Raw genomic sequence first — 24,016 nt, forward strand, 5'->3', positions numbered from 1 at the left:
AGCATCTTTTTGAACACCGTTAAAAAAGGAGTTTGTTTTGCTCTTGTTTTTTCCTTCACTGCATTAATATGAGATAGCGTGCTTTCTTTGTAATGGATGGCCTTAAGACATCCTGAGATGTAGTGTAGTGTGCTTTAATGGTGTTATCTGCTCTGGCATCAGCAGACAGTCCACAAATAAGAATTAGTCTGGCACCTCGGAGCTCATTTTCATTTTCTGAGGAGAGAAATGCTGACGCTGTGACCAATCAGAGCAACGTCACAGAGATGTAGACTGTAAGAACTGATTACTTATTCTAGTAGACCTGTTGCACACACACAAAGGCATGCACATAACTTATAAAAGCTAACAACATTTTCAGGGTGGGCTGCAAACAGACAAATATTCCACACTGACTTTCCTGTGATTTTTCCTGGCAGCCCTCTGGTGAAATATCTGCAAGAAGTCAGAGTGAGCTGATGTGCAGGAAATACCTGGAAAATTCCTCACAAGGAAGTAAAATGGTGATGTTTACTTCATGCAACAAGCACAAACGCATGAGAGCGACATGTAAGAAGGTGAAGAAAAGCATCTGAGGTTTCAAGACAAGAACAGCAAAGATGTCTGCACATTCTTCTGTTCTATGCTGTAAAGATATAGTTTTAAAAACCGTCATCACATCAGGAGCTCTCAAAGTTTCCCCTGACAGAAAAGAAACCTCCACTCATCAAACTTTGACTCCGGTCCTCTCTGAGCAGCACCGCTGTGTGTACCCGGAGCGTTCTGCTGGAGAAAAAGCAACAATACTGTTTCCGGGTTTTACGAAGACACGAGGACAAAGAGTGACGGAGCTCTGGAGAGCTGCATGAAACTAATTATGGGTCATTTTGAAAATCATATTAGTTCCAGTATAATTACACTCAGGATCTGCTTTCTGTGTCTCTCTGTAGGCTCTGACCAGTCGAGCAGAATACACTGGCTCAACAAATGATGAGTTTATTAGTGCAGAACCGCGTCCTACTCAGACTCTGGCCTGCTTCAGTTTATACACAGCTGGTTGTTTAGTCTTTTTTAATTCTCCTTCACTTGTGAACTCCTGAAACTTTCTCACATTGTAATGCACTCTGCTTCCAAAAATCTCAAAGTTGCTCCTTTACACATGTTCCTCACAGAATCAAATTTCCTGCAGGACAAGGAAGTTGATGGGGGAGTCTAGGGACGCAGTCGGGTTTAAACTGGTCGCATGATGTAAACGTCATCAGACTAAATATCCCAAACATGTCCTGCTGCATGCTCACTTCAGCTCATCCTGACTCCACATGGAAACTTTACTGAGGGGTCAGGCAGGAAATGGTCAAGGTAGAGCTGAGGTCTCTGATAAGGATCTGTTTCTGTAGTATCTGCTCAGCCTGAGGACAGCTTTAGCTCACCTGCCTGCTCTCCTCACTGCAGACTCTCAACAAGGACTGTTACACACCTTCCTCCAACTTTCCTGGACTGTCTACTCATGTCAGTTTTATTTACAGTGCTAAGAAACACAGAATCACAGGACACTCATTAAAAACTTTGCAGGTCTGCTGATGCTCTGAATTTCATGTATCATCAGAACGTGGAGAAAGCAGGAGCATAGACTGGTCCGTGTTAGTCTGACTCTATTTTAGCATGCACCAAATTCTGCAGCGAGTTCCCACAAACTTTAGTTGTGCAAAAATAGAACTCTAATATTTTTCAAAGGATTCTGCAGATTTAAGCTCTAAGTATGTTGATGAGAAACATAATCTGGTGGCTTTACGTTTTAAATATTCAGGATCTGGTAGCACAGAAGAAGTTATTGCCCTGGCTGTGTGAAGTCTGTGGCAACAATAAGCCACTCTTTGGCTAACAAAGTTACATGTTTGTGGCCAGATTTCGCCGAAGCAAGCAACTTAGTTCAAAGCAGGATAATTATTGCTATTGTTATGTTAAGTCTTTGGTGTGTGGTGCGCAGAGGCAGAGTGGTCAGGACCTCATTCAAAAGAAAAGCTGGCAGCTAGCAGCCCCATTCAGCTTCATTCAGCAACTGCCTACCTCAACTCACGCTCTGTTGCTGTTTTGGTCACTTTGAAGCTTTAAGAAGTGCTCCACAAGTTACAGCTACTTCTAAAGCTGACTCCAGATCGTGCACCTTACCTGATATGATGACATATGTTAGATCTGAGGATTTAATAAAACTTTTTCACACATATGTGTTCTAAAAGGCAGCTGATGCACCTAATGTGCATTGACTCAACGCCCTCTTTTAATATAGCGTCATTGTGCACGTTTGTTTTATTAGGTTCTAATGTTTGGTGTCTCTTGGGCCAGTGCATGGGAATTAAAGCTTTACTGTACGTGCACACTCAGGTGTTTTTTCATTTGAAAGGGCATGGTATCATTTGTCGTTAAAATGCAAAACTTAGCTGAAACTTGCACCATCATAACGAGGAAGCTGCAGAAATCCCAGAGTGTGTTCCCAGAGCTGTAAAAGTTGAATTGTCCCTTTAAAAACATGCAGTGGCTAATTCCTTCAGTATATTTTCCTTTAGTCTTTTCATTTGCAAAGCCCAAATCAAACATACAAATGAAACAGAAAGGGAACAAACTCCCAGCAGCAGGACGACAACCACAGGGTCCACTCCTGCCTGTCCTCAGCAGCTGAGGAGTTTTGGCTGCAGGCGTGTGAATAGAGGAGGACAGAGAGCAGCAGAGAGGTGCTGCTGCTGCCTGCGGCTCTTTCAGCCTCTGAAAACTCTTTGGATGCTTCTTTCTGCTCAGCTGCCTCACTGACAAAGTGGGCTCACCTTAAACAACGGAGGCCTTGGAGCCTCTCAGGGCCTTTCAGGGCCAATAGAAGCAGCTCCTCAGGGGGGCCACTGGCATGAAAGAGCACAAGCAGCCCTGCTGCACTCTGCAGGACTTCAGTAAACACTTCCAGACTGACTCACTGAAGCTGAGCAGTCGAGCAAAGTGCCGCTCGCATATTTAAGACTTTAAGAGGTCAAATGGTGCCGAGGCACGACACGGAGCTGACGGATGGGGGAGGAAGCTGCAGCATGAGCATGGCTTCTGTACATTTTGGTATCAGTGGACCACAATCCCACACCTGCAAACAGATTCATATGAAGCAAAGATTGAAAGTCTGCAAAGTGCACCTGCTACATTTCTCCAAACTTCTAAACCTTTATTAGCAGACATGCACTTTGCCTGCCAATGAAAACATCCGCTTTAAGGATGTTTTTCTCACCTCTTGAAACAGGATTTTAACAAAATTTATACCAACTCTACAAAATGTTTTCCTCAGACAAACAACTCTCTGCTGCTGAACGTCCTTATTCAATAAATCTGCAATTTGTAACACAGCTTAGTGAAATATCAGCTGCAGGTTTGTGTATTTTTTGTTGCTTCAAATGCATATTTTAATTTGACTTGCAGATTTTCATGCCTGCACCAACAATACAGTGCTTCCAACTGAAGGTCTGAACACTCGACTAATTGAGGCCAAAGCCAAAAGTTTTAAAAAATTATTCAAAGGAGACAAAAGAAAGTGAAATAAAATCTGCCAGTTGGCACGGGGAGCCTCTCCGTCAACAAAAGGCCTCATATTCAAACCCAAGTGGGCAAAACTGAGCCGCAGCCGAGACCAGCGCCGCGCCGCCGCTGCCTCTGCAACACGCTCCCATTCACACGCTGCAGCATTGTTCCCGCCTTTGTTCCAATACAGCTTCAACACAATGGCATTTAGTCACAACAAACGCTGCAAAAGTGTACAGTAAGCAGCAGGAGTGAAGTCTGTGTGCAACGTAGGCAGTTTTACAACCATGAGTAAAATATTTGCCAAAAGATTTAGGAACTCTGCACACTCTCTCTCTCTCTGCAGGAAGAAAGACATAAAATACCCAAAGTTTTGTTGTTGCACCATAAAATAAAACTTCACAGCAGCCACAAACGTCTCCCAGAGAGCTATAGGAGCAGCTTCAGTGCACTCTCCCACTGAACGCAACATAAAACTGGCACTGAACTCAATCCAGCCCACACAAAGATGCTGCCTTTATCAGGGCATTATGTCTTAGCAAACTGCTATTAATGCAAAGTCTTTATCTTCTTTCCTCCGCGGGCACTGGCATGCATGTGTCTTTATTTAGCAGATAAAAAATAGCCATAAACAAAAAATTGCCGACTGTCAATATATAAACAGTGATAAAGATTAGGGCTGGGAGCAAATATAATAATAAGAGGCCCTCTTAAGATATACTTGACACAGCAAAGCCCTCAGTGGACAGCTGCAGGCTTAGAGGAAGCAATCGCAGAAAGTTTTAAAGGGAAATGGAATAATCTTATTTTAGAAGAAAGTAGATTAACAATCAGAGCAGCGAAAAAGAAAATGATCTGTGCTTGTTGACTCTCTTTTACAGATCATGGGTAAAAAAGCGGAGAAACGCTCCCTGATATGTTTGTAAGAGATGGAGGGATAGGTGAGCTCTTCATCCTCTGAGTGTCACTGCAGAGAGAGAGAGGAGAAAATCCTCCTGCTGATGTCACTCTATAAGACAATCCAGGCCAGCCCCCGCTTCTCAGGGCCTCTCTGTGTGTCTCTTATAAACCAGTGCGTGTAGGAGCAGAAGAAGAAGAAGAAGAAGAAGATGAAGACTTGAATGCTGACGTTATTTTAAATTACCCCTCTGACATACTCAGACATCAGCAGCTGGAGCAAACAGCAAGATCAAAGTACGAGACTGTCGTCAGCTTCTATAATTTAAAGCTTAAAGAGGAGTTTTTATCTGGTTATGAAACAGATGGAAATTAATATTGATGCCTTCAAAAGCAGAGGAGACCATCAGCATTAAGATTTGATATTTCTATAGAGTGAATTTTGATGTTTTAATGTTCTGCAGCAGGGTAAAAATCAGACGACATGACATTAAACTGTCTTTGTTTTAAATCTTCCAAAGTGAGGACTCACAATGAGTGATAAAAGAAAGTTCCTCTCACATAACACATCCAAAAAAAAACGTAACAAGAGGTGTCACTTTGTTCTGAAGGGGTCGCCAAAATCAGCACAACTCAAAAGTTCCTTACAGGAGCTTTAAATTAAAAGTCCTGATTGGTCAGCCATGACACTAACACACCTTACTTTTATATTTTTTAGCAACAAGAGGCATGTAGGTTATCTTTTTTTAAACTCGTCAGCTTCAGATATTTAGTACATTCAAGAAGCATGTTGTAGGATTCTGCAGCAAAGAAAACCAGCTTTGAGAAAAGTAGAAAAGTAGCTTTTTGGGACTTAACTAAGTAATTTTTTTGAACAAGTTTTGAAAGAAAATATACAAGAAAGTTGTGACAAACGATTGTTTTTAGGACTAGATGTGTAGATTATGCAAACCCCATACACCTGACTCTTTGCTGCATGTCTTTGTTCTATTTTCTCAAGAACCTGACTAATAAAGGAAAATAAATCCCCGAAAATATTTCAGTTATTTTCTTTTACAGAAGCTCCCTGCTGTTTTTTTTATTGGGACTACTTTCTGGGCGGATGCATCCACATATAACATCTTAGGGAGTAGGCATTCTGGTAGCAGGAGGGCACATGCATAGGGAAGTCAAAATGAACTGCTATGTGTTTTCATGACATTAAAAAGACATGTTAGTCAGTGTAATAGCTTGCAGATTATTTGTGCAAAACTGCTTGATGGCACAAACTGAAAATAAGCTCTATCCCCTCCCTGGTAGTGAGTATGTTCAGTGTTGGTGTTGCTCTGCATGAAATATTTGAAGAAAAGACAAATTAAATTCACTGTGAGGAGTTTTTAAATGATTTTGAAATAATCTCACTCTTATCCTGATGCCTCTTCATGACCTACAAAGAGATTGGTTGTTTCTTTAGTCTGAATTTTAGCGTCTGTGTTCGGGTTGAATTTTCTGCAAAAAAAGTCTTGTCAGTTTTATCGATAAATGTCAAGTATTCATGCATTTGCTTCCACAATAAATGCACGCTTTAGAAAGAGGCGCATCTTTACCACAGTGGATGACGGTGCTCATGGGAAACGCAGTTTTCATCCCAGATAAACACTACCACTTTCATCCAGAGGGGGTGCCAGAATCGCATGTATTTAGAAGGGAGTTTCTCTGACCTAATGATGGATTCAGATGTGAAGCAGAGGTTGAGGATGGTTGTAGTAGCCATGTAGTGACTGTTGAAATAAGAGCAGTGGTCTCCAGTGTAACACAAACCCTTCTGTTTGAAACTGAGTGCTCTCCCTCACAGCTGGCGGCCCCAAAATGGCTGCACTCAGCGCTGGGCACCGCTCTCACAGCTGGTGGAGCGGAGGGGGGAGCACATTTCTGATTAGAAACACTCCGAGGACATGTTTATTGCCTTTGTGCATGTGGGCAAAAAAACACACAAATAAGGCAGTGAGCAATATTCCAGGATAAAGAGGCTAAAGAGCAGAAAATGGGAGATTTTATGGACATAAGTGGCACGGGGTGATGGCGGTTTTTAGGTTCTTCAGCCATAGTGAGGACTGCTAATCAGGCTTGAAATTTAGGCATCACATTTCAATGTCATGCCCAGATTATGACGGACTAGAGGCAGCCCGGAATCAAGACTGCTCGTTTCTACAGTCTGGTTAGGGTGGAGGACACAGGAAAGTTTCAAAACAACAGAACCAGGAAGCAGAGAGACTTTTAAGGTAAAATAAACATGTAGACAATTATTTGTTTACGTCTGTTTGTGGCTAATGGAACAAAGTCAGAGCAGAAAATAAGTTTCCTCAAAAGTCAACCTCAAACTGAGTGTGCAAAAGCTGCAACCTGAGACCTGAGCAGCATGCACAGTTTAGAGAGTTAGTAAATGTGAATCAGGAGGGTTCTAGGATGTACAAATCAACAGTCCAGATCAGAAGGAGAAACCTTTCATCAGCTGAACTCTGAACGCTGATGATGTTTGACTCTAAGATGGAGATATCAGCCTTCTCTAACCCAGAGGTCAACGACAAACCACACAGAGACCCTCAGACCTTCACAGATATTCACTGTCGGCCATTTTTAATGTCAACCACTCAGTTATCTCTACTGTTCCACCTTACTAATGGATGCAAAAATGATCTAAATGTTCCTCTGACCCTTGACCTCTCCAGCAAAACCAACAGGGTGAGACTTAACTCTACGAAAGAAATGCCAGAATCTGTTTGTTGCTCTCAGATTTGAAGGAAAAGTCCAACACTTTGAGGTTGTTCCTCTCTTGTGTTGTTTGTCAAAGCTGTCCTGCTTTCTGTTCTGGTGAGCTGTTGAAGTCTGTGAAGTTGTGTGCAGGAACAAAAGTCTGTCTTTAGTTGCACAGTGCAGGAAGGAGAGGTCAAACCCACTACGGACTTTAACCCAGGAATTAAAGGTTGACTCTCGATTAGAAGCAAAGGTCAAACTTCTCTTTAAGTTTTGTAACATAAATCAAAAGATGCACTGTTAATTATCGACCACTGATGGAAATATTTGTTGTTATTTATCACTCCAAATGCACTTATTCCCAAGCTAAGATTTCCCATTACAAATAGAAAAGAAGAGCAAGCGCATCTGCAACAGGAAGAGGATAACACAAATGCATTTTGCAAAATGTGCTTTAAGTATTCAGAGAGGAGGAAATATAGTCTGCAAGTTTTAACACAACAAATGTTTGAAGCCATCATTGCAACAAAGATGCATCAAAGAGTGCAGCGCTGATTCAAAGTTTATCAGAGACAAACCAAAGATAAAACTACTGGTGACACTTGAATGTTGACGTGACTTTAAGGTTTCCACTTTAGCATCAACTCTTCATGTGTAATTATTGATGTTTGCAGAAGCTCACTTTTAAAGCTGGAAACAAACACAGTCAGCCATCCCCAGGGTTCATTTGTTACCTCACCGACAGATTAGAGTCTCAAATGAGTTAAAAAGCATCCAAACATCAGGAAACAATCTGTTACAGTTAGAAAAACATCAACACAGTCCTCCTATGTTTCCTTTAGTTGTGTTCTTTGTGGGATATTTCCTCACAGTCTGAAGACACCTGCGTGTTGACGTGCCTGTAGTGAAAGTGCAGAGTGGACCTCAGCGCTCTGCAGATGTACGTTCATTCAGAGCAGGAACATTAGAAATGCCGATCAGCTCGGCGCTGCAGAGGAGAAGCTTTCCCTTTCAGCGTTTTGCTGTTGTCTCGCTCAATCGTGTCACTTTGAGGGAGTCTATTCAGAGGTATTCAAGCATCTGCCTGCAGGCCACAATGGCTGCCGTTTTATAAACTGTCAGCCTGCCTGCCTCCAGCCTTTGCTTCATGTTTCCTTTTCTTTAATAAACTTGGAGGAGTTCATCAACTGCTTCAGTGGGAAATACTCAATAACAGACGGGCCTCCTGCTCCACTGTTTTCTCCTCCTTTTGCTCGTATTAGCTAAATGTTTGTGTGAGGCGGGGTGTTTTCTGTCCATGCACGTCGGCTGAAGCTGCCTGAACAGAGTGAACAGAGCTGACTTTAAGGGCAGACGTTTTTAAACGGTTAAAGCTTCAAGCTTAACCCTGTTTTCAGTTCTCACAAGTGAACATCTTCCTTCGATTCTCACCAAAATCAGGTTGTTTGAGCGTCTACCTCTTATCGCTGAGGGACATAAAGGTCCTCCAGAGACACACCGCTTTGGTTTTTATTTAATTAATTAAATAAAGTTGAAGATTTCCTGACTATTATAATTTAATTTAAATAAAAGTAAACACTATATTTGTGCAGTTGACATGGTGTAAATAATCATGAATGACTTTTAGGAAATGAAGACTGTGTGGACAGTTTTTCTAAAATGCAATGCCCTTCAAAATGAAAGAGTTAAGCTGCTCTCTGGTGAAGCTAACCCTTGAAATAGACTGCAGGACGGCGCAGAGGCACAAGAAGTCAGAGGAGAAGATCAGTTTCAGGGATGTGGCTTCTTTACAGATCTCATAATGACACTGAGGTGTTCTTATCGGGAGTTTTCATCTGGAGATGATTGGAGAAGATGATCATGATGGTATCTGATGCTCGGCCGCTCTGTCTTTCAATGCGTATCATGTAAGAACATGTGCTCAGTAGACGATCATGAGAGGTTATAGAAGTGTTACATGATGATGTTGAACAACAACAAGAGGAAGAGGAATGTTAGGTTTGGTATGTATTGGTTTTGTAATTTGTGAATCTGTGCAGCATGTTGAAATGCTGAAAAAAAAAAAAAACAGAATTAAAAGACGTAAGCTGCTCCTAAAGACTCAGAGGCTCCTGATTTTTAAAGTGTGGTAGTTTGAGGTACTTTACGGCCAGCTGGGCCCCTTTGATGAGCCTCTGCAGACGAGGTCAAATCTATCACGTTGTTTAGATCATTTTAAGAAAGTCTGACCCAAACATTAATGGAACCATAAGTACGCACTCTGTTTAGATATCTTCAGCGCTTTACTTTAATGTCCGACAGTCCATTTGTGTCCGTGTTCCTCCACCTGCAGCGCCCCAATCAGCTGCTCGGATCTTCAACATAAGAGTCATCTTGACATTTCTGAATGTTTTGCATCTGACGCAGAAAAGTGCAACCTGATCACGAGTGGTAACTGGAGGCTTGTGTTGATGCAAAGTGTGAACACTCATATATATTAAAGCTGTCAACTTGTGAAGTTGTGTGAAAACAACATGTTGATGCAGAACTGGGCCTCAGGTTGCATGGAGCAGTGACCCTCAAAGGAGGTGCAGAGACCTCCAGGAAACATCAGATGGATGTTATGATTGGATAAAAAATAAATAAATTGCACACTGTTTTTAAGTAATCACTATTTTAGTTGCTGCCTTTAAAGACAACAAAGCTTTCTTCTGAATCTATTTTTACACGCTGGAAACAAAAGTTTGTGTCTCTTAAATTAAATACTGGATAAGATCATCTGCATATTCTCACTTCTGCACCAGATTAAACATTCTATTATCTTGTTGATTTTTAAAACAGAGTCGTGTTTGATCCTTGAAAAGATACTGCACAAGATGAAAATAAGACAATTGGTCACGATTCAGACACAAATGCAGAAATCAGAGCTGCAGGCGGGATCGCAGAAACACTCAGGTCATGGGTTTCTGCTCTGAGAGGAATAATACAATATTTAAAATGTTGCATCAGTTTCATCTGCAGAATTAAACACTGCTAAGGCTCCTGCATTTCAAAAGATTAGGAATGATATGTCAGAGGATTTGAGCAACATTAACGATGAAAAATGAGAATTGAATAATTCATTCTCATTTTTTATGAGAATAAAGTCCCCATAGGAGAAAAAATAGAAGCAAAAGTCTATTTATAGTACTTATTATTATTATGTAAAAGTGGTGCTGATATGCTAAAAGACTGGGTATTCAGGTGTATATGAGACCTTTACTACAGTATAACCTGACAAGATGCTCCAAGTTCCCATCGTTTGAAAGCAGGTGGCTAGCTGCTCCTCTGATCTTCCCCTTCAAAATAAATTACAGGCCACTTCTGTAATTATTATGTATACCATTATTGTTCATTAGCAGTCACAGAAATCATAATATTTAAGAAATAATCAAATTAAAATAAGGGTCTAGTTTTCTTACTGTGAGGTTTAACTGGTTTTTTTTTTCATATAAATGAGACCTTTACTACAGTTTGCTCCACAAGGTGCTCCAAGTTTCTTGTTTTAGAGCTACAGCTAGCTGCTCATCTGATCTTCCCCTTCAAAATATAATGCAGGCTAATATCTACTTATGTAATTATTATTCATAAGAGTCACAGCAATCATAATTTTAAGCAATAATATCATTAAGAGATGCTTTTACTTTTCTTACAGTGAGGTTTAAGTGTTAAATTGTCATATTTGTGACAATGAATGACAGTGTTTATGTTTTTAACTGCTGGTTGGACAAAAGAAGACGTCATTAATCGCTCCAGAAAACCAAGATGGAATTTTTTTCTTACATTTTAGGGCTAAAAATTTGGTTAAGATCATTAGTAAATAAAAAGATATTAAAATGTTAGACTGGACTTCAGTAACCCCAGTTCACCTTGCGCTGACTGTTTCAGAAGAGTCTCCCTTCCTGCTCCAGTGTTTAAAATGTGGCTCAAATGATCTGAATGCAGTGACGGAGAAATGGCCATTAATCCACTTTCATACCTCTCAGTAGCATGAACATTATTCCACCCCCCCCCACCCCCACACACACACACACACACACACACACACACACACACACACACACACACACACATTTCACCGGGCCTTTCTTTATGCCTCAGTAATCTCTGTATATTTAAGGTCATTTTCTAACCAATTACAGCGGATGGATGCTTTCTGTGAATGTGATTTCCTCCTCGGATTGATGCAGAATCCCAGGACGCACACACACACACACACACACACACACACACCTCTGTATGGAAATTTCAAACCAGATTTCCCCCAATAAAAAAACCTTCCTCTCAATCTTTACATCCACTCTCATATGAATAATCAGTTATACACACTTTCACACCTCTTTATTTATCTGTATTCATCACCTCCATGTGTTGCACTTTTTTGTTTTATTCTGAAATGCAGGAGCCTAAGCAGTGTTTAATTCTGCAGATGAAACTGATGCAACATTTTAAATATTGTATTTTTCCTCTCAGAGCAGAAACCCATGAACTGAGTGTTTCTGCGATCCTGCCTGCAGCTCTGATTTATGCATTTGTGTCCGAATCGTGACCAATTCTTAGTCTGATTTTCATCTTCCGCAGGATCTTTTCAAGGATCAAACACGACTCTGTGTTAAAAATCAAGTGACAACAAGATAATAGGACGTTTAATCTGGTGCAGAAGTGAGAATATGCAGATGATCTTATCCAGTATTTAATTTAAGAGACACATACTTTTGTTTCCAGCTTGTAAAATAGATTCAATCGTAGATGATGAAAGAAGAAAGCTTCAAAGACTTCATTGTCTTTGGAGGCAGGATCGTTTTTGTCAGGGAGGATGTCTTTAAGGCAGCACTGTTTGATCCTGCAGCCAGCTAAAGAGGAGGAGGAGAAGAACCAAAGGAAGGAGAAGAAGAAGAAGAAGAAGAAGAAGAAGAAAGAAGAAGAAGAAGAAGAAAGAAGAACAAGAACAAGAACAAGAAGAAGAAGAAGAAGAAGAAGAAGAAAGAAGAAGAAGAAGAAGAAGAAGAACAAGAAGAAGAAAGAAGAAGAAGAAGAAGAAGAAGAAGAAGAAGGGTAATTTCTGCAAAGCTCCATGGCTCATGTTTTTTGCTGGACAGCAGCTAGAGAGTCTTTTTTGGAGGCGTTTTTCTGCAAAATCTATAATCAATCAGTCCATCTCAAGATATCAAGATAACCACTGAACCTTCTTTTGAATGCTTCCTTACTCTTTTAAGATGCAAAACTATCTGAAAACTAAGTATTTTCTTTTATTCTTTGTGAAAACTGAAACTTTAGGACCTCTATTTGATTTAAATGAAGCTTCAAGTGTTTGAAAAAAGCTTCACCTCTAAATGTTGCTTTTATAAACTTTCATGCACTCAATATTCATTCTGTGTGATGTTGCATTCAGGTGCTCTTTGAATAATTTTGCAGGAAAGAAACACCTGATGCATTCAGGAGCTTGAAGATAAAAACAGCACAAACAAGACTAATAAAACATGGTGTTTTTTTGTTGCTCAGACTAAATCTGAGTTATTCCACCTGGTCAAGCGCAAATTATTACAACAGTCCTCCAAAGTAGAAATTAAAAACATGCAAAAACTGCATCCCTAATTGGAGAATTGACCCTTTCAGGCCCAGCTGTCCATGCAGTGGACAGCCTTTGAAAAGCTGTATCAACGATTTTATCGAGTCAGCACAAACACCTAACAGTCAAAACATCTAATTTAACATGTAACACACTTAGAATAAACCGTACTGACCCGACAAGTCTGGATACACAACTTATTTCAGGATATTACAAGCCAGAAACAAAGAGCTGATTGTTTGATATAAGTAGAAACAGCTGCAATGTCCCACTTGGTTCAAGAAACTTCTCAAGAAAATGTTGCATACTGTGTTTGCAGCCATTTTTACTCATTGCAATAAATTAACTCCTTGTTTTGGCTTTAAATATCTTGGAATAAGATGCATTATCAGGTCTGTGCAGCTTATTTTAAGTGTGATGTGATATTTTGGGTCATAATGAGGCAAACACACAAGGTAAGGTTTGGGTTTTTGCAGCTCTCCTGGAGCCTCACCGCGAGCTTGATTAAAGACCAAAGCTCTGACGTTACATTAATTTGTTGTATCTGTGTTGTTTGTGCCCTGTGTTGTGATGCCTCTGTTTCCTCTGCCGACTGTTGTGTTCATGAGCAGCCCGAGGCTCCTGCCTGCCCTCCGCCCATCCTGCCTGTTTGCTCTTTGTGCCCGGCTCCTCTTTTGTTGGCTGATCAGCTTCCCATCGGGTCGCCAGACAAGATTCTTGGCATTTGTCGGCGAAATGAAAGGAGGATTAAGGAACGGCTACTGAACACTCCATGGCAGAGAAGTGGGCTGCTATTCTCCCATTCAAAGCCCCCCTCCCGCTCCAGCAGCTCCCCCTTTATATATATTTGTTTTCTCAAAGACATCATTGACAAGTCCAGAGAGTGAGAGGGAAATAAAGGAAAATCAACAAGTAGGTCAGCCCCGACAGAAATGCTAATGGCTGCTGCAGTGGAGGGAATAGACCGGACAATTAGCTGCATGCTAGGATCTCTTTATTTCACTCTGATGTTTTTAAGCTTTACAATGAGAAGCCACACGGGGCTGCAGTTTAAGAGAGTTTAATTAGATTACATTAGTCAGCTGATGGATCCTAAAAACACGTCAGTGTGTGTGCAAAAGAAAACAACAATAACTTAGAAAGAGTAGCTAGCTATAATAATTTATGAATGTGTTTCTGCAATCACAGTTATTCATTTTTATTATCATTAAACCTTAGCGGGTCAGAGGTCACAGGATCTCTTATAACAGGCCCACACTACAAAAACTTAAACCTTAGAGAGTTTCTATTTTCTGCTCAAAATATATCTCATTACAATAAAATAAGTCACACTGAACCAAAATTATTTAAAGATATTACAAGACAGAAAATAAGGCCCAAACTTCTTGTTGTGAGTAAAAACATCTGCTTATTCTTAAATTAGAAAAATACTCCTTTCAAGAAACGTCTTTTTCAATCATTCAAGACTGTATTTTTCCACTTTTGTCATCTTGAAGTAAGATTTAAATCTGGATGTGTCTGCTCAGTGTGGCTTGTTTTAAGTCTAATCAGATATTTTGACCACCAAGTAGACAAACACTTCAAAAACCTTAAATCTAAGTCAGTGAATTTGTCCTAAATTTAGTCAAAAATAACTAATTTAAGGCATACTCACTCGACAAGTCCAGATGAAAATCTTATTTAAAGACATTAAGAGTAAAAAATAAGGCCTGAGATTCTTCTAATGAGTGAAAATGATCTGCCAATGCAGACTTATGTTTCTTCAAATGAAGACATTTCTCTGATTCTAAGAAACTGAATGAGACATTTTTGCATTAACAGAAATGTTAACTCGTTATAAAAAATGCAGGCCTTGTGTCTGATTTGGATGTGTGAAAAATAAGATTTTGATATCTGGACATGGCAGCTGAATGTGTCTCATAATAAGTCTGATGAAATTTTTTCACCAAAATGAAGACAAATGCACTCAGACTGGAGTTTTTGCAAAGCACGTTTTGCAGAGTTTAAGGGGTGCCCTGAAGTAAACAGTAAAAACAGATAAATAAAAACAAGCCCGTGTGAAAGAGACGAGTGATTTAGAGCGGTGGCTTTGGAAAGAAAGATAACTGAAGATTTAGTTTTGATTCATTTAAGAAGTTTTGTCTGAGACTGTGAAGATCATCTCAGAATTTCAGATACGTATCTCTTGATACAAATTCTGTATATGTTGCAAAAACTCAAATCTTAGCAAATTTATTCCTCTCATTTCTGGTCAAAATATCTCCATAGACTAAATGTAACCTTGTACATTTCTTGTTTCAAGAACCTAACATTATGAGTTAAATTATGCTAATGCAGCAAGTAAGATGTAACAGCTTTATAAGTTATTTTTGCCTTCATTAGATAAGACAGCTGAGGAGAGACATGAAAGGCAGGGAGCAGAGAGAGTGGGTGATGACTTGCATCTAATGGTTGTGGCTGGGACTCGAAAATGCGACTGCAGAGAAACATGCAGTTTAAGAGCACGTTCAAAATTTGTGGCAACACCTTCAGCTTCCTGTTTCTCTTAACAGTAAATTCAGATCTTATTATTTACCTCTAATATCTTCATGCAAGAAATGTATCTGGACTTGTCTCATAAATGTGGGTAATATAAAATCTAAAGAGATATTTTGAGCAGAAATAAGTTCTCTCTGAGGTTTGAGTTTCTGCAGTGTTTACGACGATGATTTAATCCTCTGACGACCGGCAGGACAATCACTTGATCTTACATGCATGGTGTCAGAAAGCATATTTAATATTTTTCTAACATGTGGTGTTACAAATGTCAGTCTGGTTTTCAAATGAGAGGGTGTACATTACACGTGACAAATCTAAAAACTGGCATATTGTCACATTAAGGTGTGTGAGCTTGGTGTTTTTCACATGCATATTTAAACCTCCTTTAACCTTCGTCTGTGACTCATGCTCTTAATTTCAGCAGTTGATGTTTTATAACTCCAGTAATGATCAAGTTATTTGAATAACACCTGTGCTAAATAAAAGCAGATCTTGACTTACGCCTCTTCTTCTTTTAGTTCTCTCTCTCTTCCGGTGTAAATCTTGTGTAACTTTATTTCCTGCTCCTGTGTGCTGCTGTCACAGTGACCCAGATTCCCCCACAGGGATCAGAGAGATCTTTAATGGCGGCCCTGCCAGCCTCCAACCATCCAGACATCCAACCATCCAAACGTCCAACCATCCAAACATCCAAACATTAACCCCTTCAGTTTACAGAGAGAGAGAGAGAGAGAGAGAGAGAGAGAGAGAGAGAGAGAGAGAGAGAGAGAGAGAGAGAGAGAGAGAGAGAGAGAGACCTTATCTTTATATTAACTTCAGGTGTTTAAACGTGGCCTCACCCTGAGCAGAATCACAGCTCTGGTGATCACAGACATGAAGCAACACCGATCAGCTCTTACTGTAAAAGTCAAATCAACACACACACACACACACACACACACACACACACACACACACACACACACACACACACACACACACACACACACACACACACACACACACACACACACACACACACACACATCTGTCCTCAGGTCAGATCATGCACACACACAGCTGCAGCTTAAAAATCACCCTCAATGGTCATCAGGTTCAACGTTGCCTATGTCACCTTCTTTGTATTTACAGAGATTCATAGGAGTAAAATGTCAAACTCATTTCACACGTGCTTCATCTTTTGGTTGATGCCTGAAGTCTCCTGATCACTTTATGTCCTCAAGACGTACAAACCTGTTTTATTTAGAGAATAAGATTGCTTTTTGAAAAATAAAACAAATTCTGCAGGCTTTAGATTTGTTAAGGTGTGCATATTTATTAAAAAACAACAACAAAGTGAGTCACTTTGAAGATGACAGATCTCGTTCTGATGCTGTTTTTAATTTGATAAAAATGAATCATCACTTTTGTTTGTGTTCTTTTATAATCTGAGTAATATGTATGACAAATTCTTAAATTACAGGATATTATAAATAAACATAGTGCAGCGTGGTGTCCAGTTTTGAATCAGTATTTTTTGCTAATTTTTCTAAACTAATATGGTTTCATTTCTGAAAGTTTGATTTAAAGCAGCAGCAGAGTTTGAATGCATCACACCTTTACTCTCATGAGTCGTCCTCTGTGTTTGCAGTGCAGAAACAACATCATACCTTTATGATAATGCTGTTTAACACTCAGAAATACACCTGATAGAGAGGTGCACCATGTGTGGGTTCAGTGAACACATGACTGTCTCTCTCTGAAGCTAATTTTAACATAAGATTAACATTTATTCTATTTCAATTTCTTGTATCACTTTTATCTTTAAATGTTTTATCTATATTGATGATTTAATCTCTGTATTGCTGTTATTTCACCTTATTGTTTTTACCCCTCTTTCACTGTGTGTAGCCCCTTTTTATTGTTTCTTTCCTTTTATATTTTTAATTATGTTACTATCTTGGTCCCTCTGGTCTCAGTACATATTGTCGGGTTCTTGGGTTGCCTGTGACATCAGGTTAAATCATTGTTTGGGTTTGTTTGGGTTTGTTTGTATGTCTGATTTTAAATTTTGTTTAAGCCCTCTCTGCTGCTGATTTCTCTTTGTGTTTGTTTTTATGTGCCCTGTTGCTTGTCAAGCAGTTTGTAAACTGTGGTTTTTAAAAGGTTCTGTATATTAATATTAATATTAATATTAATATTAATATTAATATTAATATTAATATTAATATTATGAGTTTCATTTAATCATTCAATCTATGAAATATATTTTTTTCGGGAATCTTTTGCATAAAGTCCTCCCTATCCTCATGTAGTGATGTTGTTTTATTATTTATCTTATCTATTTAGTTATCTATTTATATCTTGTATTTATATGATTTTTATTTGATTTAACCCATTTTATTAATTCTACCTATTTTATTATTTTTACTTATTTTATTAATTTTACCTATTTTACGTACTTTATTAATTTTTTAATGTAATAGCTTTACCTATTTTATTAGTTTTATCTATTTTATTAATTAGACTTATTGTATTAGTTTCACTGTATTGATTTGATTAGACTTTTAAGTATTCTTTTATGATTCTGTATTTTATTATTTTACCCATTTCTGTCATTTTCTGTCTGTGTTCTTTTGTGAAGCACTATAGGCCGCATTTGTGTCTGTATGAAAGGTGCTATATAAATAAAGATGAGTTGTGTATCTTCTCTCTCAGGTAGCTGCATGTTGACACACTCAGGGAGTTAAAACATGCTAAAAAAATAGACCTTATTATTTCTATTTTTTCAATTGTAATATAAGTTGTGACTTTATGGTCTTTTTCTTGTTTTAAAATTCATAAATTTAGTCTGTTTTTCTATTTGTAATATTCCTGGGACTGATTTATGTCATTATTGGATTTTAAAGTCATGTTTTATTCCCTCTGCATGAATAACTTCAGCACTAAAATGTCTTTATCGCACTATATTACACTACTTTAAAATAAAACGTAAAAAATATGTGTTATTATCTCACACATTAGTGATGTTCAAAGTCTTTGCACTCTCCCCACATTAATGTTCACAAACTGTAAGGCTCATTATACGATATTCATCCATATTTCAGGCTGAGTTTAATTGTTTTTAAGGTTTTTGAAGGACACTGATGTTTACTGGCTCTGTTTTAATCTTTCATGCACCAAAATACATTTCTTGTGCTTGTGAAATGCAATTTGGTTCTGTTTTAAGAGTCCAGTTTTACTTTTATTTCCTCTCTGTTGTTTGAAACACACAATCCTAAGATCAGTGCTGCATTTAAGAGTCATACTGAATAAAACAAATGATCTTTGAACGGTTTGTTGAGTCTTCAGAGGAGCAGCAGATGCTCATCAATTAGTTTAACAATCAATTAGCCGAAGAGATGAGAGCATTTCAACACAATAATAATAATTATCATGTTTCCTGTTGATGGTGCTCCTCTGTGTTGCTTGTTGGCTTTCAGCCCCCTTCCTCTTTTTTTCCCTACATGTCCCTTAAAGTGTGAGTTTTGGGTGCGAGGCAGCGGGGGAGAGAGGGGAGGTTAATCCCAGTTTAATACACTGATGCTCAGCCCAGGACCGAGGCTGTGATGATTGTGTTATCTCCAGCCAACATTTGGGTCTCCCTCAATTTCAACCCGGCAGAGTAGCTGCGAGAAAGTGCACATGGAGAGGAGTGTGAGTGCGGACGCCCGGGGAAAAGTGTTATTAATAGCTGCAGCAGAACTTCCCACACAGCCTCTGCAAAGCTGCTTCCCGTCACTTCCACTGGATTTGTTTGAAGTGCTCGCTCCATCCTCGCTGCCGACCTTTTTTTTTTCCTCTCTAAAACAGATTATTCTGGACTCCAAACTGACACCGTTTTTCCTCCATAAAGGAGCAGGTCTCCGGGTAAAATATTATTCACTATCTGCTGTTTTAACCTGCAAATAAAAGACAGTGCAGCTGCAGTTTTTTAGAGTATGATTTGATTTGATTTAGGGTTTATTCTCTGAATGTGGAGGCCATATTTTCATCACACATTTTATTATAATCTGTCAGCATATTATAAGAAACATTGAATATTTACACAGCTGTATTCTCCACAATATGATGTTTTTTACAGCTTTTGGTGTCTAAGAGATTAAATAAAAATCAGATATACAGTCCTATTTTTTAAGAGATATAATGTTTGTCTGTAGATGTTAATTATCAAATATCTGCATACATTATGTAAAATGATACAGAAAGCTCCGACAAAACAGCATGAGAGCATGTTTTTAGTTCATGATGAAGGTTGATCTTATAAAAATCCTCTCCTCTGTTGTTTTATGTGTTTATTCAGAGCATTTTCTGACTTGTTTTATTCATTTTATAGGTTTTATTTAGTCAAAAGGGCCATGTAGAAAATTAAAAACAACTGCAACTATTTGATGTGTTGCACCAGAGGGAGCTGGAAGCTGATTTCAGCAGCTTTGTTTGAATGCTTTTACGACAGATAAACTGCATGATTTTGTGTTAATTTGCATGCATTGTGTTGTAGACCCCCTGCTGTAAACCACGGCTGTCTTATCATGTGCAAAAAGCAGAGTTTTATCAGATGAAAAGTGACAGTAAACGATCCTCGTGCATGTGTTTGTCTCAGTCACACCTCCCTCAGAAACTGCACGGCTCGCCCTGACTCTCTGCCAACCTGCCACCATAAAAAAACACAATCCTATAAAAGCAAATGAAATGAATATTTAAAAATACAATCTAAACAACACGAGAGGAAAAACCTTAAAATCTCATGAATTTGCGCCGCGGGCTCCAGACCACGAAGTGAGCGGCTGAGAGATGAAAGTGAAAAGAAATAAAAGGCTCAATTTAATCTGCTTTAAAGCTCCTTCAACAGAATGCATGAGCCTGGGACTGTGAGAGTGAGGGCTGATAGGGGATAAATATATTTCTTACCATGCCTCCAGGCTATTACACCCCTCTCCAACACAGACGCCTATTCAACAAGACACCGGTTTCATTACCAGCTGTAATAGGCTAAGTCTTCAAATTATTAAACGCCAGGCCGGGATGACAGAGACACACAGAGAGGCTGATCTGCTGCACAACATGAAAAGGACGTCAGACGAGAGTGTTATGGAGAGAAGTGTCAGTAGAGGAAGCGTTGGTCAGGAAACACTGAGAGCTACAGGCCGCCAGAGTCTCTCACTTCATTAGTTTTTGTACCAACAGTGATCCAATCACAACAAGGCAGAGGAGGTGATTTATACAGCTGCTGGTCTCTGACGGCGAGCAGAGAGAGTGACATGGCATGCAATGTGTGTCCCTCTCAAAGACAGAAAACATCAAACATGTGTGTGTAACAACAAAATGTGTCTCACTATCATCTGCAGGATGACACATACACTCGTCAATGTTCACACTTTATTTGTTTGTGACAGACAGACAGCAGTGAGGACGCTTTTCTGTGATTTGTGAGAATAATTCAATCTATGCATTATTATTATTTCAAAAATCACACAGGAATAATTTTGTTGCATTATGAACGTGATGTTTTCTGTATCTCAAATTCACCAATCTTAAACAAATTTAGCCATGCACTTTTATTTTTTTGTAGTTTTCACAGATTTGGTTATCATTAAATATCCATCATATCCAGATTTAACTCTCAAAACTCAGAGGAAAAGGCAGAATATTTTAATTTAGGTTGTGCATTAAAAAGAACGTGCACATTTATAGATTCAACAGAAATGTATTATGATATTTTAACACCTTTCTTGGCTAATTTTGGATGTATAAGGCTACTGTTATTTATTGCCATTATAATATTAGAATTGAAATGAGGTGTTTTTATTTAAAAGTGAACCTTGTTTTGAAAATCCCCATTATTGTTGAACTAGAGGTGATAACAATAACTGTAATCCTAGATAAATGTCTTACATTCCCTCTTCAATATTTATAGATCTTATTTTTCTTTATAGAATCCATTAAATTAATGTTAAATAGTGCTGCTTCAAATCATGCATTCTTTACTTAATGTATTAAATCTTAAAATATTTATTTTAATGGCTGAATTCAGAACATTTAAATATCGCGATGATTGCACATTTTTCCGTCAACCTCTGATTTTCGTCCCTCTCTGCTCGGCTCTTCCTGCTCCGCACATCAGGTTTGTTTACGCGTGAACTTGAGGCCGCTGTGAGGCCGCTGGCCCCGCGCTCCTTCGTGGCTCCCCGCGCGTGAGTGTGGCCCCCGTTAGTGCCCCTCAGTAATTGATATTGACTGGCACATCGGTCATCTGTCAGCGTTGCTTTCAGGGGAGCGTTTAAGCAGCACCACAGGAGTGCGATCCACTCCAGCGCTCCATCATAAATAATTAAGCGGCTCCGCGTCTGTTGGGAGAGCAGCTTACAGAGGAGACCCGGAGCGACTAAACGCCCGTTTAGGAACAATTTGTCGACAAATCATCGGCAGTATAGAGTCCAAGAAAGCGAGCAGCAGCTGTCATCGCGAGCTGCGAAAAGTCTACCGGGCTGTGTGCGTCTGCTCAGGCCTACCTTTGTCGCCGAGGATGCCGTCGATGCTGTGTTTGGTTTTCTTTTCTCCATCTTCATCCTTTTTGTCACACTCGTCCTCATCGTCCTTTTTTCCAAAACGCGCTCGAAGCACACGGCTGATGGAGCTCACTGTGAAAACACAGGCAGGTTCAGGAAAACAAAATAAACATGTAACTGATATTATAAAGAAAATAAACGCGTCCTCAATTATCAGCACTATTTCTACTCTTTTAAAAGAGCGAGCGAATGAGTGGATTAAATTAAAAGTGGCTTACCAGAGGAGGCCTCACCTGAAGGGACTGTGCTTCTGTCACACACGCCGTCCTTCAGCAGCTTGTCCCGGATCTCCCAGCTGAACATGCCGGGGTTGTCTCGCTTGTACTCCTCTATGCGCTTCTCCACGTCCGGCGTGGCTACCTGCTGCAGGTGGGACAGCGCGAGGACACGAGGAGTGAGCGCGAGCGGTTTTAAAGCTAAGGCCTTAAAGCGTTAATCGTTTAAAATATTGCGTAAAAATATCTATACACCACAAAAAAATAACTTCCATCATTAAAAACACACTAAATAAATTATCATTGATGCTGTTATTATTAATGTTATTGTTTTGGGTCCCTGGCCGGCCCGGCTCACCCTGGGTTTGCTGCCTCCGATCGCTCCAGGCCGGATGGAGCCGGTTTCCTGGTAGCGGCAGAGGATTTTGGACACGCAGCCGTGGGAGACCCGCAGCTGTCTGGAGATGACACAGGGCCGGATCCCGTGGTGGGCCATCTCTACTATTTTGTGGCGGATGTGGTTGGGCAGCGGCCGGCCGTTAATGAAGACCCCTCCGAGCTGGTTGACCCGCCCCTGGCCCAGAGGAGTGGACACTGTGAGGGGAGACACAAGGAGGTCACACTCAGCGGCAGGGAGCATTCTCAGACTCCAAAATTCATCCAAAGATTTTTCAAGCACATATTTGAAATGAAATATAGGCCTCGGAGTGATTTATTCTGAGAGTGAAAATCATGAAAACAAATTTCGTTTGCCATTAATGACACGAGTGGCACTTCACATCTCCATCCGAGCCTGGAGAGGAGGTGAAGAGCCCCTTCTGTCCGTCTTCATTATTCACCATCACGATGTCCAAATATTGATGTAATCCTCTGCTTCTTCTCCTCCTTGTTTTGGATTTGATTTGAATTTCCAGGCGCTTCCAGGACACTTGAAGAAATCCCACACTTGTGGTCATGGAGCTTAGACTCTTACATTTTCATTTGTTCGCAAAATTGTCACCTAATTATAAAATTAAATTAGATACACGGAGGATGTTTCATATGTGTCTGAGCGAGATAAAAACTAATTTTAACAGGTATAATTCTAGTCAAACAAAATAATTTCTAATGTCTGGAAAAATAAACGCGAGTACCTCCTCCAAAAATAAATCCAGCTTTTTCTAGGCTGCTGCAGGCCTGTTTTTATTCCAGGCCCTGGCTGTTTGTAAGGTGTTTTTAATTTTTCTCAAATTTCCAGCCTCCTCACAAACCTCCAGGTCGGCAGGCTGAGCGCTCATACCTTCCAAAGGGAATCCGGTGCGGGGATAGTTCTGTCCGGGAGCCGGGCGCATCATCCGCGGGACCGTTCCTGGCAAAGATGACATTGTACCATTAAAAAACAAGAAAGGAAAAATAAAACAAAAGCAAAAAAAAAAAGACGAGGAGTTTCTAGATTTCCAGCTCAAGTTGTTGGTGTGGAGTGTTTTGGAGGAGGAGGTCTGACAGGTCCGGGGTTTTGTAGTAGTTTCGGAGCAGAAAAAAAGATTAAATGTCAGAACACAGAAAAATCGGTCCTCACACTGTTAATGTGTTCACAATACACACACCTCTGTCTCTGACATGAGCTTATTTAACCCGTGTCAGTGAGGGACTACTTTGACGGTCTCTGTTCCCGGACAAGTCTGGACCAGGCGGGCTCGAGCAGAGGGGGGACGGGTCGCGAGCACCGATAGGTTCTTGGGGTTTTCTCTTATTCGAGAGGGAAAAGCTCCAACAAGTTTCAGCAGCCAATGAGAGCGGAGGGATGAAGACGCACACACACAAACACACACTAATACACACATAATGCGCTCACGGTGGAACATCACATCCGCCTGCACATCACACAGGGTGGACACACAAACAAAAACACCTGTCAAATATAATGCAACCCAATGCAATAACTCCGCAAT

The 24,016-nt window shown here is 39.8% G+C and overlaps 1 protein-coding gene across 1 annotated transcript in view; it reads right to left on the bottom strand.

The window, feature by feature from the left end:
* LOC117820971 (paired box protein Pax-7-like) overlaps positions 1 to 23,449 on the bottom strand; it is a 58,430-nt gene extending 34,981 nt beyond the window's left edge. Inside the window, exons 1-4 of the mRNA XM_034694932.1 lie at positions 23,365 to 23,449; positions 22,444 to 22,679; positions 22,089 to 22,233; positions 21,814 to 21,942 (exon numbers count right to left, since the gene is read on the bottom strand). Of these exons, the coding sequence (XP_034550823.1) occupies positions 21,814 to 21,942; positions 22,089 to 22,233; positions 22,444 to 22,679; positions 23,365 to 23,449 (595 nt within the window). The remainder of the gene's footprint in view (positions 1 to 21,813; positions 21,943 to 22,088; positions 22,234 to 22,443; positions 22,680 to 23,364) is intronic.
* Between the last annotated feature and the right edge of the window lie 567 nt (positions 23,450 to 24,016).

The sequence above is a fragment of the Notolabrus celidotus genome, chromosome 11, assembly GCF_009762535.1.
Source record: "Notolabrus celidotus isolate fNotCel1 chromosome 11, fNotCel1.pri, whole genome shotgun sequence".
Classification (NCBI taxonomy): domain Eukaryota; kingdom Metazoa; phylum Chordata; class Actinopteri; order Labriformes; family Labridae; genus Notolabrus; species Notolabrus celidotus.